Source organism: Mus caroli, unplaced genomic scaffold (assembly GCF_978045245.1).
Source record: "Mus caroli unplaced genomic scaffold, Mus_caroli_1 scaffold_19, whole genome shotgun sequence".
In the NCBI taxonomy this organism is placed as follows: Eukaryota; Metazoa; Chordata; class Mammalia; order Rodentia; family Muridae; genus Mus; species Mus caroli.
In genome coordinates, this window is record NW_028227274.1 from 42,364,440 (window position 1) to 42,382,274 (window position 17,835).

Consider the following 17,835-nt stretch of genomic DNA (forward strand, 5'->3'; position numbering starts at 1 on the left):
AATGAATTAAGTCTTAGGTAAATATTTTTACTGCCAGACATGATATAGATCATGTCTCTAACATTTTTCAGAGTTCACTAATACTTCATAATGTCTGCTCATCGGTGTTCAGAATACTGCCTCGTGTATATAAATACACAGTGCAAGGTAGAAGGTGCGAGCTTAGAACCGCATCAGAGCTGTTACAGACGTTGTCCTAACTCCAAGCCAAGATTCATGTAACTAATTTTCATGAAACTAAAGTAGGCATCTCAGGCAGTGGTTTTCAAAATGAAGCATTCTTCTTGTGAGGGGTGGGGGCATGCACGTGTGCACAGGTAGGCAAGCCTGTCGAGGTCAGAAGACAAACTCTTGGAGTCACTTTGTCTTTCCACTTATGGGTTCCAAAGCTTGAACTCAGACCATTGGGCTTGCGCAACAAATGGCTCTACCTCCTGAGCCAGATGTTGGGCCCAAGATGAAGCGTTGTAACAGAGCACAATCTAAAGATGAACTCATTTGATATTTGATACATGCTGGGGTGTGGCAGAACACTGAGGGTCTTCGCACTCCATAGCGAAACCATTCTCCCTCTGTGAGAGTCAGGGCCATACTGCAAACATAGTAAGCCTACAACATATTTAGTCTTCCATGCCGTGTTCTGCGGTGTTCCTGACTCGATGCCACATTCAATGCAAAGTGTGCATGCTGCGTGTTCAGAACAAAGGCTGCCGTGAAGTCGGGTGATGGAACAGTCCAGAAACATCTCTGATTCATGCACATCAGGCTTTGCATTAACCTGGTTTTCCACATTCAGAAGTCTTTCCCATTGCTGTGCTTTGAATCTCTCGTGGTTTAAGGAGCAGTGCTCTAGAAAATAACCTAGTTTCTCAGATCTCATCTAACGTTGGTAGGGTCTATGACAACCGTGTTTAATCAGATTCCATACTGAGACATCGGGAAAGAATGTGTTTTCTATCCTATTAAGAAAAGTCTACATACATTTCTTTGCTTCAACTAAATGTAGAAAGAACTCTCTAAACTTCAAGAATATAGTTACTTATAGGGAGGGGATGGTATAAAAGCCTGGGATAAAAATGATGGATTATTAAGATAAGAAATATTTTTTAATACCAGTCACTTGTCTAAAAGACAGGGGGTGGGATAGGGGGTGGAATATAGCTGTCAAAGATGATCAGAATTTCTGCTTTAAGCTGGGTGTGGTGGTATATGACTTTAGTCCCAGCACTCAGCAGGCAGAGGAAGTGAATCTTGAATTTAATGACAGCCTGTTCTTCAGGGTGAATTCCAGGCTACACAGAGATGTCCTGTCTTGAAAAACCTTTTTTTCTGCCTTTACAACTTAAAAATACAGTGGGAAAGGTAGATACTGAAAGGTAAAGCATATAGTGGGTAGGTTAAACTATCAAGGCCTTCGGAGAACTGCAAGAAAGATAATCGCTTTGTATTTTTTAAATGTTGGTGTAGTCGAACAAAATTCCGCCATAGCCAGCAGCTGTTTCCTGAAGGTTCCCCGAGTGACCAGTGGGTAAAGCACCGGCAGCCACTGCAGCAGAAGCCACACAGTAACCACGCGGAGGTGGCGGACCTTCTCAGAGCAAAGGTAAGTGCAGGCCTCTGAGGTTTGTTCAGAGGCTTTATCATTTGGCTTCAAATCATTTTCAGCAGAGGTCCTGTGGGTAGCAGTGAGTGGAGCTTTGAGCTGCTGAGATGTCATCTAGGGTTCCAGCTTGTGACTGGAACAGACCAAATCCAATGTGGTAAATAATGGGATGTTACACTTGAGCCTTTTTAATGTGTACCAGTGAAAGGTACAGTGAAAGGTAAGACAATTCCGAGTTAAGATTAATGGGCTCTGTTGTTTATGGGAAAGGGACAGTATATGTTATAACATGTTTTCAGCGCTGTGTCATGCAGTAGGTGACTATAACACAGTTCATCTATTCTGCTCTTAAGGAACATTTTGTTGGTTTCTAGATTGCTGCCTCAAGAATAGTAGCCACTAAAATATTCTATAAAAGCCAACCCTGTTTTAAGACATTTGATCAGGCACTTCTCTAAAGAAGGCTCAGGTGGCCATTAAGTACAGACACGACTCAACAGTGTTTGTCTTTGGGGAACTGGAGGTCACTTATGCTTCAGAATGGCTGTGGTAATAAACCAACCACACAGAAAATCATCCTTGTAGGTGAGGGTGCAGAGAAGTGTAAAAAGAGACAGCTGCTATGAGACGGCTTGGTGGCTTCCCAAAGTTAAGTGTGCATTTATCACCTGACTCAGCACCTCTGCACCTACATAGATAAACAAATGAACTGAAAACAGGCAGGGCTGATAGAGAATTTCACAGCCTCATTTAGAGCTTGTGCCCTGGACTGTTTGCAGCCTTCGGGAAGTAAATTCTGAGCCTTCTACAGTCTAGATGATCCTTGAAGACATTTGGCTGAGTGAAGTAAGTCGGGGACAAAGGTCTAAAAATTGTGTGGTTCCTTGTCCTGTGCCTAGAATGGGCACAAGGTGCTTAAGTGGTGATTATGGCTGCAAGTTGTGAAGACCTGAGGAGTAAGTAGTTCCTTTTTGTGTGGAGCAGAGGTTCTGTGTTGAAGAAGTAAAATGATTGGAAAAGTGTGCTAAGGTGTGGCAGCATGGGAGCTCCCTAGATCTCAGCTCTCCAGACCTACATAAGAGTCAGCAGCAGCAGCAGCAAAGTCTCTGGTTTAGGACATAGAGTATTACTGGTGTTGACAAATATGGCCTGTGCCACCAAGGTACACAGAAAAGCACAGCACAGGAAAGGAAACACTGCCAAGAGAAGAGCGAGGCTGAGACCCACGGTTGCTTTCCCTCAGTGACTGCTGGCCAGTTGTCTCGGCAGCTCCCTGTGCTTTCTGTGAGGGAGTGGGTGGGATGAAGGTAAACGTCTTTGTTAGTTACATTCATTATTCAGTCTCTAAAATAGCTGACTTTCAAACTCTGAAGTAGAAGTTGACATTTGAAAACAGTATCTAAAGAAAGACTAAAAGCCCAAGTTTTTAAAATACCAATCTTTATTTTGTAAAAGATTATCCTCCCGATGGCACTCACTTGCTTGTAATAGTTTAGCTGATTGTGCCGACTGCGTCATTTATACTGTAAAGAACCGTGGGGGCTGGCAAGATGGCTTAACATGTAAACACTCCTGCACTAGCCTAACAACCAAGTATGATTCTGGAACCCGTGCAAAGGTGAAAAGAGACCTGAGTCTGCAGTGATGATCTCTGTCTGCCACCCACACTGACACACAGTCCCATCCACAGACACACACTGACACACAGTTCCATCCACAGACACACACTGACAGTCCCATCCACAGACACACACTGACACACAGTTCCATCCACAGACACACACTGACAGTCCCATCCACAGACACACAGTGACACACAGTTCAATCCACAGATACACACTGACACACAGTCCCATCCACAGACACACACTGACAGTCCCATCCACAGACACACAGTGACACACAGTTCCATCCACAGATACACACTGACACACAGTCCCATCCACAGACACACTGACACACAGTCCCATCCACAGACACACACTGACAGTCCCATCCACAGACACACAGTGACACACAGTTCCATCCACAGATACACACTGACACACAGTCCCATCCACAGACACACACTGACAGTCCCATCCACAGACACACTGACACACAGTTCCATCCACAGACACACACTGACAGTCCCATCCACAGACACACACTGACAGTCCCATCCACAGACACACTGACACACAGTCCCATCCACAGATACACACTGACACACAGTCCCATCCACAGACACACTGACACACAGTTCCATCCACAGACACACACTGACAGTCCCATCCACAGACACACACTGACACACAGTTCCATCCACAGACACACACTGACAGTCCCATCCACAGACACACAGTGACACACAGTTCAATCCACAGATACACACTGACACACAGTCCCATCCACAGACACACACTGACAGTCCCATCCACAGACACACAGTGACACACAGTTCCATCCACAGATACACACTGACACACAGTCCCATCCACAGACACACTGACACACAGTCCCATCCACAGACACACACTGACAGTCCCATCCACAGACACACAGTGACACACAGTTCCATCCACAGGCACACTGACACGCGGTTCCATCCACAGACACACACTGACACACAGTTCCATCCACAGACACACACTGACAGTTCCATCCACAGACACACACTGACATACAGTCCCATCCACAGACACACACTGACAGTCCCATCCACAGACACACACTGACACGCGGTCCCATCCACAGACACACCCTGACATACAGTTCCATCCACAGATACGCACTGTGTAGTCCCATGCATATTCATGATGTGAAAGAAGCCTGAAAGAAAGGAAGCCTAGTGTGTGTGTTCATGTGTGCTCTGGCCTCTCTTCCCAGCTCGGTCTCCCACGGCCCTCTTCGGCCTTCTGCCATGCCTTTCATTTCTTCCTTTATCTTCATGCTGGAGTTTGACTCTGCGTCCTCATGCTCTGCACAAACTTTACCTTTGAGCTGTACCCTGCCATGTTTTTGTATTATAAGCAGTTTATAAGCAAACATGGGATAAAGAGGCTTGGAAAGGACTTAGGGAAAGGTATATTTGCGTTTCCTGTTTCAGAAAATGTTCCTTTGCAAAGCAATCTTCTTAGAAAATAAACTGGTACAGCCCTGTTTGAATGTTCCCATGGCACTTTATGAAGTCTAGTCAGTCGAGATAAACATTCCTATATATGTGTGTGTGTGTGTGTTCATTCCTGTGGTGTGTGCTGTAGATTTACATGTTAGTTGTTTTTATTCATATTTTCACAGAATCAAAATATGAGAGGGAATGGCAGAAAACAGTATCAAGACTCACCTAATCAAAAGAAGAGAGCGAACGGAGTCCATGGTCAGCCAGCAAAGCAACAGAATCCCTTGATGGTAAGAGTTGTGTGCCGGTGTGCACAGTGTCAGAGATGGGGCAGCTCTTGTTTCTAAGATGGAGCAGGCATTGTCTAGACACAGTAATGCTGATTTAGTTCTCATTTTTATTTGATTTTTAGTGATAGGATTTTATGAAATTTAGTTCTGCACCATTGTCTTCAGGAACTAAAACTTTCAACTCTCTTTGGCCGTTCTTAGTTACGGGTACCCTTCTACTTTTGCCTTGTGTGGTCTTATTCACATTAATTTTAAAGCCTTGTTTCTCTACAGTAGAAAAAAGCTTTCTTTTTTTTTTTTTCTTCCTGAAAACCTATTGTTGAAAGGGCTGGAGGCTGAGAGCATCTGGTGCTCCTGAGAGGCTGCAAGTCCAGTTCACATGTGCCTCTAACTCTGCCTCCCCTCCCCAAGATGTGATGCTGTCTCCTGGCTTCTCTGGGCATCTGTACACACACACACACACACACACACACACACACAAATCTTGTTAAAGGTGTTAATTGAATTTGCATACTTTAGTTGATACATAAGACTGTAGATATCTATGGGGTGCCATATGCCTCAATAGATGGATATATGGTGAGAAACCTAAGCCCGACAGAGGCTGAGGCCTGAGGAAGTGAAGCCTGACATGGAGGCTAACGTGGGGCATAAGGAAACACAGTAATTGACATTGCTTTTAAAATACATGTGCGTTGTTCTTGTTCACCGTGATGCTTCTGGGTAACAACACATCCTGCTGTGACTTAGTAGCCATCAGTCACCCTCCGCCCACCCTTCTATGTTCCCTTATTCTCAGCTGTGATCAACTCCATTCTGTTCACTGCTGCTTATTGTGAGATCATCTGGTTTTGTAATCCATCCTTACACTGCAGTTAAAAGTTTCAGAGAAAGGTTCCTCTAAAAGAGAGTTTAGCATCTTTACTGATCTTTTATGTTAAAGTCTTGACACTTGTATGTTGGATTTTCTACTTGTTATGTCACTTGTTTGCCATGTCTTTAAGAAAGTGAGTTATATCAGAAACTTCAAACTTTGAATGTAAAAAAAGAAATCAAAACAAAAAAAACCGTTAACCTGAGTGTCTTAATTATGGTGACTGTTGCTGTGATAAGGCAGTGTAAGGCAGCTAAGGAAGGAAAGGGTTTATCTCCCTCACTGCTCCATCTAACAGCCCATCATTGAAGAAGGCAGGACAGGAGCAGGAACTGATGCAGAGGCCATGGAGGGGTGCTGCTTACTGTCCTGCTCCTCATGGCTTGCTCACCCTGCTTCCTTATAGATCCCAGGACCACCAGCCCAGGGGTAGCACCGCCCACAATGGGCGGGTCCTCCCCACTGGTCACTAAGTAGGAAACTGCCCTACTGGCTTGCCTACTGAGGCTTTTCTTTACGTTCCCTCCCCTCAAATGAATTTTAATTTGTGTCAAGTTGACATAAAACTATCTAGCACACTTAGTCCCCTAGGGTTACTTGACTTGGGTGTACCAAGTCCACCAGTAAACTAAAGTTTATCTGTTTATTGTCAGACTTCTCACATTTTTGCTACCAAAAACAAGACAATCAGCAATAGATGTTCCAAAGACTTCTAACAAAAGTCAGAAAATACTTCTTCTTTAATGATAATGCTATGCCGATATCTCTTACCAAGTTACTGTGTAAATTTAACTCATTAAAAAAGTTCCATTTGTCTTTTGAGATTTGATGTGACAAATTGTTTGGAAGTTTTTGAGATTTTTTTTTTTTGAAAAAGCTTCTTTGCCCTGGTATTTATCCTTTCTTGTTCTTTCTACATTATACTGTAGAAGTGTGAGCAGGTGAGGAGGAGCTGTGTGTGCTAATGGGCAGGGTGTGAAGTGGGTTGTCTTTCTAGTTCTAACTCACAGATTTGGGGATTTGCTGGGTTGTAGGGTTTTGGTGGTTTTTTGTTTTGTTTTGTTTTTTAATTTTTTTAATAATAAAATTTTAAAACATTTTTAAGTTTCTAAAGAAAAAAACAGTAATAAATACAAAGCAGACTGGCCTGTGAGAGGTCACAGAGGTCAGCCACACAAATCACAGACAGGAGTCTCCAGTTTAGGGCCAGCCTGGGCTGTTTAACAACATTGTCCTCTAAATCACACGACAGCTGTTAAAATGTGTTACTGCCTTGCCCCACAGGCAGGCAGAGATGAAAAGTTTGAGTGCTGAATGGTGCGTCTTTGAGTATATAGACAAAGTGTAAGATTTGCTGTTTGTTTTTACAGAGAAAAACTTGAAAAATTGCCAAGAAGTTGGTATTGTAGTGCTGCAGCACTGTGGGTCTCTACAGTAGACCACCCTGGGTCAGCAGGAGCGGCAGTAGTGGTCTGCACTTGTCAGGAAGGAATGTTGCCCACATGCAGTTAGAACTGGGGGGTGCTGTTCACTGCAGAGCTGTGTGTGCCTTGTGTAGGGCAGGCCCTGGGTTTGATTCCTAGCACTGGGATAGCGGGAGGGGATGTGGGACAGTCCTGTGCAGAGGGGGGAAGCTGTACATGCTAGTGTTCATCGTCATGACATGTTCTCCAACGTGTTAAAAAGTTGGGCTTTATAAAAACCTGCTGGTTAGATTCCTAGTTTAGTTTTCTTCTTAGATGTTTGATCATGTATCTCGAGAGTGTTAATAAGTAATCGTAACAAGAGGCTGTGCTGTTCATGTGCTTCTTCTAATAGAAATGTGAAAAGAAGCTGCATCCACGGAAACTTCAGGACAACTTCGAGACAGGCAAGCCGTTTCCTCTCTAAGATAACGTCCTATGGGGGCTGTGCTATCGGTGGGCTGTGTGGTGGTAACAGGTCCACAGGATGAGTGACCTGTGTGCTGCAGAGAGTTCATGTGTGAGGCTCTCTGGGGAGAAACTGGCTGGAAGGAATTACTAATAAGTGATGCAGATAGCATCACTTGAGCTGAATGCCCTGTAACTGTCAGGCCCTGGATCCCCATAAATAAATGTCATGAACCCTGGCTTCTGGGCTAGGGGAGTGGGGATGTGGCAGTGAGGGCGCCTCATTCTCCTTCTGCCTCCCTAAGTAATGGGATCAACTTAAGGAACTTTTATTCATCTGTTTTTTAACTAAGAATAAGAAGAAAAATACTTTTAAATCTCTATTTTATGACTGAAACTACAATTTTCACTCCCTTTAACTCTTTAATTACTTTGTGAAGTGCTCCTAAGCATGGCCTTTTCTTAAATGATGCTGCTTCTCCTTCCTCACGTGTGGAAGCTAGTGTGTCTGGCTTGGAAATTATCTTAGTCACTATTCTATTGCCATGAAGATACACTGTGACCAAAGCAACTCTTAAAGCATTTAATTGGGGGCTGCTTACAGGTTCAGAGAATTATGGCAGCCGGCAGGCAAGGTGCTACAGAAGTTGCTAAGAACTTTACATCCTGATCTACAGACAGCAGCCAGAGAGAGATGTTGAGCCTGAGGTGGACGTTAGAAACCTCAGAACCCACCCCCAGCAACACACTTTTTCCCACAAGGGCACACCCCCTAATCCTTCCAAATGGTCCTTCACCTGGGGACTAAATATGTAACTGTGAGGTAATGGGCAACTCTCACTCAGACCACCAGAGAAACTGACTATAATGAGCATGCAAAGTTATGTTAGTGCCACTGATGTTTGATTAATAAATGTCACTTAAAGTATAGTACACGTTTTCTGAGGTGCTTATCTGAATAGTATGAAATTTCCTTGTGCTGTGGTTACATGTTCATCAAAACCTTTCATACTGAAAACTCGTAAGAAGTGAAGAGTTCTGGGCGTGGTGGTGTACACCTTTTATCCCAGCACGTAGGAGGCAGAGTCAGGTGGATCTCTGAGTTTGAAGCCAGCCTGGTCTTCAGAACAAGTTCCAAAAGAGTCAGGGCTATACAGAGAAAACTTGCTTCAAAAACAAAAACCAAAAAAAGGACAAAGGAATGAAGAGCATTATTTTCTTTATTTTCTAAATATTTAAAGACAACGTTCACATGCATATCCACCAGTGATTCATTGATGGCATGGTCCTGAGATGGTTAGTCAATGATTCATTGATGGCATGGCCCTGAGATGGTTAATTGAATCACCTCCACCTCTAGGAGCAGATACCAGAGTTGACCTTTTAGTAACTTGACTTAACCAATTGTTAAAACAAATGAAATCAAAAACTGTCTAAAAGAGCTGTTCTGGGTCTGAGAAGATAGCCCTAAAACCCTTGTGTAGCCACACATGTCAGCGCACATGTTTAATCTCAGTGCCCATCTCAAGGTGGAAGGCATGGGCTGACGGATACATGAGGTTGTCATCTGACCCACATGTGTGCACCGTGCCATGCATGTGCTCTTGCTCTCACATGACGTGAGCACACACAAGAGTAAGAAATGAGCAAAGATGCTCTAGCCTTATTATGGAAAGCTATGCTTGTCTTCTAAACATGGAGCTTACCGTTAGCAGTTAGAATTGATGTGTTTTCACATGTTTCTTTTGACTTTTGGTACTATATCTAAAATGTATTGCTAAGACTGGTTGTCAAAAAGCTTTTGAGGTTTTCTGTTTTAATCTACTAAAATTTGGTAACTTCAACTGTATTTTCCTATACTTCTAATCTTTACAGATTTTTAAATTGTAATTTTTATATTAACCTCTGCCAGGGAGCTTTGGTTACTGTTGCATAAAATACAAATATAGGTGCTAAAAACATGCCCATTTCGAAAGCAGGGGTCTTAAAAGGTAGGCTAAAAATCTGAATTAATAGAAATAAGTAGAAATAAGCAGTAACAAATTCCACTGAATCCTAAACTGAGGTGTCAGGAAGACTTAAACGTGTGAGTGCGTGAAAGGCAATTTCTGGGTAACTTTCTGAGTTACTGTCTGCTAATTCTGTTTGCTAAGCAGATGTCACATGTGACTGGCCTTGTTCTGGTGAAGAGCCTTCGGTGGAACATGCTGAGGGACATTCTGGGGCATGCAACGGACATTGCAAGTTCCCATTTTCATCCAGAACCTTTCTGAGTTTCAAGTTTGACCAAAATGCTATAATGAAAATCTTGGACCTTTGAGCCAGCAAGAGTATTGCAGAAGTCCCTCGATCTGAGACCTGTTGCATGTGAGTGGCTGTCTCCTCAAGCCTTACCTTTCTCAGGTATCTGAAAGAAGTGCAGGGAGACCATGTTTCTAAAGAGATGTTCTGTACAGACGAGAAACTAGAAAGAAACACAAGTTTGCACTGTAAATGCAGTTAGAACTTTTTATATGGATTTACCGTTTCAGTGTTTGGAACCCAGTTTTAGTTGCCTGTGGTTTTTTGTCTCTCCCTTATTTTCACGTGACTGTGTTTTGTTTTATATTCTGATCAAGAGTTGTTTTGATTGCATCATCAGCAAGTAGCCATGTCAATAGAAGTGTTTCACCTCCCCATCTTAGTGATTGCAAAAAGCTTGCTTATTGAAAACTTAAAGGAACTTAAAACCCCAGTTACCAATGTACTGGGCATCGGAGCTGAACCATGAGGTGAGGATGCCGGCGTTTACTCATCTCTGCCTCTAACCACCGAGAGTCTAACCTTCCAACTGGAGTCGCACAGTGAACCTCGAGCACTTCATCAGGACCACATCTACAGCCTGAAGAGAGATGGAGTCAGTGAGGAGCTGATGCTGTGATGTTGAGCTATGATGTCAAAAAACCTGTGAGTGCTGGAGCAGAAAGCATGGACGCAGTAGCTGACAGTTTACTCCAGGTCATGCCTTGACTCTCCTGCCTCTGTCCGTTCAGTATTGTGTCGTGATTATGCTCGTGTGAAACGTCTATGCGTATTCTAGTTGTGTGAGTCTGTGTGGAAAACTTCATTCTTAGTTCTATATTGCATCTCAGTGTTGGTCTGTGTAAGCTGATATTATGTTAGGTTCCAGTTTGCAGTAATACTAGACTGACATGCTTTTAATTAATATCTTGAAGCCCCTGAGTTACAAAGTGAGAAAGAAGGGGTTCTGCAGTTTACCCAGTACCAGTAAATCCAGCATGTCATTAGGGGACCAACCCTTGAAGTAATGTACTTAGATCACACGTAGGAATGTATTTTGTATTTTGCTCCTTCAGAATTCTTAAACCAAACACTGGTGACAGTGCCCACTTTGCAGAGGATCGCCTGTTGTTGAGGACAATCACCAGAGCTTTAAGGAGGCAATATGTTGGCTGCCCCTGACCTCACTGAGAATCTCTTCTGGGGTGGACGGGGCTGTTAGAGTGCATGTGTACACGTGCATCTGTCGTGTGCAGTTTTAACAAGTGGTATCCACAAAGTATATCTCTGCTTATAAATAGTACTATAGAAATCTTTATTCTGTATATGTAGCCTATTTAATTGGGGTTCTACCTAACCCCATGGAACTTAAAAAGAAGGGCTATTATTATAAGGAATTCACTTGGTATTACTACTTTGCTTTAGCTTTTAAATGACTGATTTTAAAGAAGAAATTATATTTATTCATGAAAGTGTCACTCGGTGCTAAGCAGGAGACTTCACAGTGATACAGTATGTTTGGAATCTTCTATGCGACTACTTTGTGAATCCTTCTGTGACCTTTGCTTTTTAATGCATTATATGATTGTGTTTGGAAGCCCTTACTGTTCTTGTCAGAAATACAGCTGCTTTGCTTGGGTCTTCTTGAGCCATATTTATAGTTGGTCCCAGCATTCCAGATTTCTGTTAAATGGTTAAGGGAGTGAAAACTGAAGCTTGCCTGGCAGTGAGCCACTGTCACTCCCTGACTGTCACCAAGAAACCACTGTGTGTGTGTGTGTGTGTGTGTGTGTGTGTGTGTGTGTGTGTGTGTATGTGTGCGCGTGTGAGTGTGTGTGCGTGTGAGAGAGAGAGAGAGAGAGAGAGAGAGATTGAGATTCTTCTTAAGTGAGTACTTCAGTCAGTCCCTGGTGCCTGTAGAGGTTGGATTCTCAGCTCTCCATACTAGAGCAAAATCAGCTAGCCAGCACAAGGTATGGCCCTTAAAGTGGTTGACTGTAAAAACCAGCCAGTGATGTGCTGCTTCATTTAACGCACTGTGGAACAAAGCAAGGGCATGGTTGGGGTGCATTACGATAACTTTAGGCTTTAGGTCTCTCAACAGGCTGAAATGTTGAGAGAGTAAGGTTTGTATGTGTGCTGTGACTCAACTATGCAGAAAATGTTAAGTTGGTGTTCTTGTTAATGTAAGTCCAGCGTACGTACTTCTTCACTGTACAGGTTAGCTGAGAGACCATATTTAGCACAGGACTGGAGTTCTTCTCTGAGCTATGTTAGCATTTCTTCATAGAATCTAGTGATAAGGATGCTGAATATGCAATAATGTGCTTCTGTGTAGTGCTGCATTTAGAGACGCTAGAGGGAACAGTAGATACGTCAGCCTTATTATTATTTGTGTTTGAGAGGTGAGACTTTGAAATCACTTTTAAACATCCTTAGGATCCAACTGCATGTGTTCCGAGGTGCAGTGCACTGTGAATCTTTTTAAGTCTAAGTTTGTAGGTGCTTTTATGTGTAACTTAAGTGGTTGGAAGAATGTTAAGTAACTTTGTCCTCAACCATTGTACTCAAAGAGACAAAGGATACAGTTTACATACTCTCTGTAAGACGTTGTTAAGAAATAGTGAATGAATGACTCTAAGATTTCAAACGGAGACTCCATCCTGAGACATGAGCACTTGGAGGGGCTGGAATAACCGAATAGATCAGATAGCTTGGAAAACTTGGTGAGCCATGTTGAAAGAGCTAACTAGATTTTTGTACCAATATGTGAAAGATAGTTGCCCAGAACTGTCAGAGGGATTGTGGTCACTGCTTGCTGCTTTGACCTTTGAATATCATTATTTTTATATTAAATACTAATTAGTAATTAGCTATATAGCAGATTAATATTATGCTGTAAGACTTGGCTATGCTTTTTTGGGAGACTTTAATAATTTACATGTAATGTCAATAAAAATACAAATCTAAGAGAATGGCTACAGGAATCAGATTCCTTTATAAAATACTGTGTTTTCTAAAAATGTCAAGGACTGGCACCTGTGTGCATTAAAAAACATTTCATTACCAAATTCCTTACCAGTCCTGTTCCTCTAGCATCAGTTCAACAGTAAGGAGAGAGTAGGACCTGAAATGATAACTGTCTGGACAGGTTTTATTCCCATAATGCCTCTTGGCCTTTGCTGTGTCTATGCGTGCCATGTTGGAGATTTTAATGACAGCTGTTGTGTCCATGTTCTCTGAGGCAGTATTTTCTTTGTATTATTATTCATGGTTGTATTCATTAATACTTCTTCCTCCTGTTTTTGAGTTGGGTTGTAAGAGGTTCAAACGTGTTATAACTAGAATTGACCATCAGCAAAGGACACCACTCCTAGGTCTAATGGTATTCTTCACCTTTGTGTATGTAGTGTTACTCCTTAGAGCTCAGTACAGCTGGTGTACAACACTTCAGAATACATTTGTATAGTTTCTTAAAAGCCTAGAAATGGCCTAGAAATAGTAGGCCTCTCCACACCTTCCTATCAGTATATGTAGAATTGTCACTCCTGAAGCCTGTGTCAGAAGGCAGGTTGAGATCAGCAGTATGAGATTTGTCATAAGGGTTTTGCCGTTTTAAGTGTGTTGTGGGAAAGGATCTTGAACAGAACAGATAGTCAGCAGTTGCTGGGCAGAGTGAGGAAGAAACTACTACGCATTCTGGCACTTGAGTGCTTCCTGGAAGGATGCTCAGGGGAGAAATGTGGCTGCCCCCTGCCCAAGCAGAATTGAGCATGCAGTTCTTTCCAGGCATTTTCTATTCTTTGGTGAAGTATTGTTTTCTAAGTATGATCACCAAGCAGTCCATGGTTGCTAATGGAATTTTTTTGCCCTAAGGACCAGTGTTCGAGTCCTTTCTGTGTTGATTCTGTCAAGCTCTAGGCTGAGTTTGGGGTTTTTTTTGTTTGTTTGTTTTTTGTTTAGTTGGTTTTTCATTACTTTAATTTGTTTTTAATGTGTATGTATGTTTTGCCTATATATTTGTTTGTATACCACATGTGTGCCTGTGGTGCCCAGGGAGGTCAGAAAAAGTGTGTCGGATGATCCCCCCTCCACCTCCCGGAACTGAGGTTCAGAGCAATTGGAAATGGAACCCAGGCCCTCTGCCAGAGATCTCAACCTCTCTGTTGTTGATAACAAGGTAGCCCAGAGTGTTGCACAGTCATGTGCAAGTGCTGGCAGCACTTTCCTTGTGACAAACAGCATTTGTCACTGAAGTACTCTACAGCCATTGAAAAATGAAGACTCAGCCCACCCTCCTGGGTAGAACTGGATGAAAGGGCATTTCTGTCAACTAAGTTCAGTCAGGGAGGTTGTTTGTTTGGGTTTTCCCTGTATACATCTTTGTACTTGGTGTTAAAGCTCAGAGGCTTCGTTTTGAGACCTGTTCAGAGTGGAATATCTAATTTGAAGCCAGCCATAAAGAGATTACATTAATCTGGGGTCTTAGTGTAGCACAGGGGTTGGGGCTGTCTCTCTGTCACAGTTTAAAAGGAATTCACCCCAAGATGCTACTAGTTGGGCAGGATTGACCAAGGGCCCTCTGGGAAAAGGAACCCCAGGAGTATCAGTTTCAGGGTGTGACTTGGTCCTCCTAGTGGACATCGGCTCTTTGGTGGAAGGTAGGTGTGTCTGCTATGGGGGGGGGGGGTGTGGTTTTGTAGATATTGTTACTAGTTTGTTAAGTGTCCTTTCCTGAGCATCTGTTTCAGTATTCCTCAGGCTTTTTGTTTGTGCTACGTCTCTAATCCATCTGACACCATGAGAATTTGCTGTAAGTTTAACTCCTGAGCCTCAAGTAGATAAAAGGGCTGTGTTCTCTCAAGTCAATGTCTATAGCGTGGAACTGGTGTGGGAGCACAGAAAACACTTGAGGTTCTCCTTGGTAGCTTTAGAGTGGAACGGGCAGCATTTCCGAACACTCAGTTCTTAGGATAGTGAGCTTTTAAAGTAGAAGGTAGGGTGCTTTCTAATTTTAATTATTTGATCCAAATGTGTAAAACAGTAGCTCTAGACTGGTGAAGCATTTGGCACACAGTTGTGCATTTTAAAAGCCATTTCTCAAGCTTTAAGACATTCAGCACAGCCTTTGCAGTGTTCAGCAGAGGCACGAATGCAAGCAGAGGTGCAGCCATGAGGTCGGTGTCCAACGCTGGCTGTGGCTGGAGAAATGCCGTAATACTTGTGGAGCGTGAGCAGCAGTGGATTGGCCACATGATGTGCACGGTGCCTTGGGAAAGCATGAGCTGGTCCTGCAGGAATCTGCATTTCACTCATGTCTGAGCAGCACATTTTAGGCTGTGTTTGAATGTCTCACAAGTTACTGTTACGTGTCAAATGCAAGAATCCAAGGAACTGAGCCTTTCATTTTACATGTTGTTTGAAATTAGGACAAGAGACAATTCACTTCTGTTGTGTAAATAGTAATTTTTTTTCAGTTCAGCAAATAGGGCAAAACAGTAAAACCATTAACTTTTAGTTTTTGAAAACTATTTTTTTATATTTGCTGATAAGTTTTAAATCTTATGGTAGTTGTAAAAATGAGTATTGACTTACTAGACTTATGTATAATTCAATTAATCTGTTGGCTTCAATGAAACCATAATGAATCTTCATGAATGTTCATGTATTTAGCTATTTTAAGTGATATTCTCTTAATTCGGATAGGTCAGGCCAGTAGAGATGATGCACACCTGTAATCCCAGCACTTGGGAAGCAGAGGCAGGAGAGTCTCTGAGTTTGAGGCCAGCCTGGTCTACAGAGTGAGTTCCAGGACAGCCAGGGCTACATAGAGAAACCCTGTCTGGAGGCGGGAGTGGGGGGGTGGGGTGGAGTGGGGAGGGGGTGTTGTGGGTGGAAAATGGGCGGGGGGTAAGTTTAACAAAATTGAAGCATAGTTTGGGTGCAAAAGTGAATAAAATTTGGATATTTTTATGCACTGTGTCTTTGGTTTATAGTAGTTTACACTCTGCTGTGAAGATCTGATGTTCCTAAACAGTGTAGTCTTCAAACAGTTTGGGAAAGTTGTAAGCATGCAGAGTCATAGAAGCTACAGAAAGCTGGTACATGAATTCTGGTGAAATTGCTTCATTAATGATACAATAGTCAGTGAAAAACCTAGGCTTCAGAATAAGTAGATTTGTAAACTCTGTTTCTTAATTGGTTTTGTCTTATATAAAATGATTTAACATAGAATCTCTGCCAGACTTCTAACGACGTTTTATATTTTATTGGGAGAAAGATGATGTAAACAAACCCTTTACATGATTATGTCTGTGATAATAGGAAAGTGTTTGCTTAACTGTAGTTATTAGTCAAACATTTAGGGAAACCAAAAAGGAACCCCCAAAATAGCTCGTTGGGTTTACTGTAGTGTGACAGCATCCTTTAGTGCTACATTTATTTAGTGAGCCCCTCCCCCGAGTTTGGTGTATATGAATAATTGGAACTGCTTTTCACCTACATTGATGTGACTCATAAATCTCTAGTGACTCGGGTCTGTGAATTAGTGATGCTGGAGCACCGCCCTTCCAAAGATGTGGGGTGACCCGACACCTGTGTTCTCCACTGAGAAAAAGTGTGCTGTAACATCTAACAGCTTCTCAATGTGATGCACACTAGTTTAGGAGCTAAAAACATACTTTAAAGAATGCACTGACAGTGATGGAAGGCTGCCCACACTGGCTTTCTGTCGAATACTGTGAGCTTTGCTCTAACTCTGTCTGTAAGGAATTACCCATAAACTGGGCTGCTTGGGCACAGTTACAACTCTGCCTTTGGTTCTGTTCTGTAAGTCATTGCTGTTACTGGTTATTGCAGGTTATTACTCTGGACCAAAAAGGTTAGGAATGTATAGGATAAACATGAGAAGTTGTTCGCATTCATAGAAATATAAAAGGTAGAATTTATTCAGAGATGAAAGTGGCCTGTGGGAATGTCACCTTTATCTCAGGTCAGCTTGGCTCTTAAGCTGGAGTACAGTGATGGGCAGGAGATAAAAATCAGATCTGTAAAGTGCAGTGGTTCTTAGGCTTGAGCCAGAACCAGGCTTTCCAACAGAATGTCCTATTGCCCCTGCCTCTCAGGCAGGAGAAATTCACTGTTTTCTTAGAGTCCTCAGCTATGTAACTATGTTGTCATCTTTCCATATAGCAGAAAGTCTGTGTTTCGACACTCCTGATGTGCTCTGAAACTGCTTGCTATCTCCTAGGTTACATTAGACTTCTTAAAACTTTTTTTCCTGTTTTCAGTAGAGAACCTGCTGTTTATGCTGTATGTGAAGACAACCAAATAAAAATTGGTGATAAATGAGAATTTTGTGGTTTTCTTGTTCTTTTGATCTGAAATCATCTTACACCTAGTTCCTACATCCTTTCTCTTTAATTAAATCCAAATTCAGAATGGAATTAGAAATATTTATTCAGAATATAAGAACGTTTGTAAAATATTATAAATGTCTCTGTATAAATAAATGGAGTTTTTTTTTAAACAATTCTATATCAAATAACACAAATTAGCTATTTTACAGCAGCTAAAAACTAAAGGCATCTGGAAACATTTAAAGCTAAAAGTAAGTCTAAAAATTACAAGGTATAGTACAGTGTTTAGTAGCCACTTTCAAATGACACTTTCCATACAAGCAGAACAGTACTGACAGATGCAAACACAGTCACATGTGCTTCAGAAACAGTACATTCAAGCAGGATTTTCTAATTCAAGTGGTATAAAAAGCACATTTTCAATGGATTAAAAAAAGTTAAATTTCATGCAAAGTAAGT

At 42.2% G+C, this 17,835-nt stretch overlaps 1 protein-coding gene across 1 annotated transcript in view; it reads left to right on the top strand.

Annotated features, from left to right (window-relative positions):
• Dcp2 (decapping mRNA 2) overlaps positions 1-15,865 on the top strand; it is a 48,217-nt gene extending 32,352 nt beyond the window's left edge. Inside the window, exons 8-11 of the mRNA XM_021150698.3 lie at positions 1,468-1,603; positions 4,883-4,993; positions 7,686-7,737; positions 9,895-15,865. Of these exons, the coding sequence (XP_021006357.1) occupies positions 1,468-1,603; positions 4,883-4,993; positions 7,686-7,737; positions 9,895-10,058 (463 nt within the window). The 3' untranslated portion in view covers positions 10,059-15,865. The remainder of the gene's footprint in view (positions 1-1,467; positions 1,604-4,882; positions 4,994-7,685; positions 7,738-9,894) is intronic.
• The last annotated feature ends 1,970 nt before the right edge of the window (positions 15,866-17,835 follow it).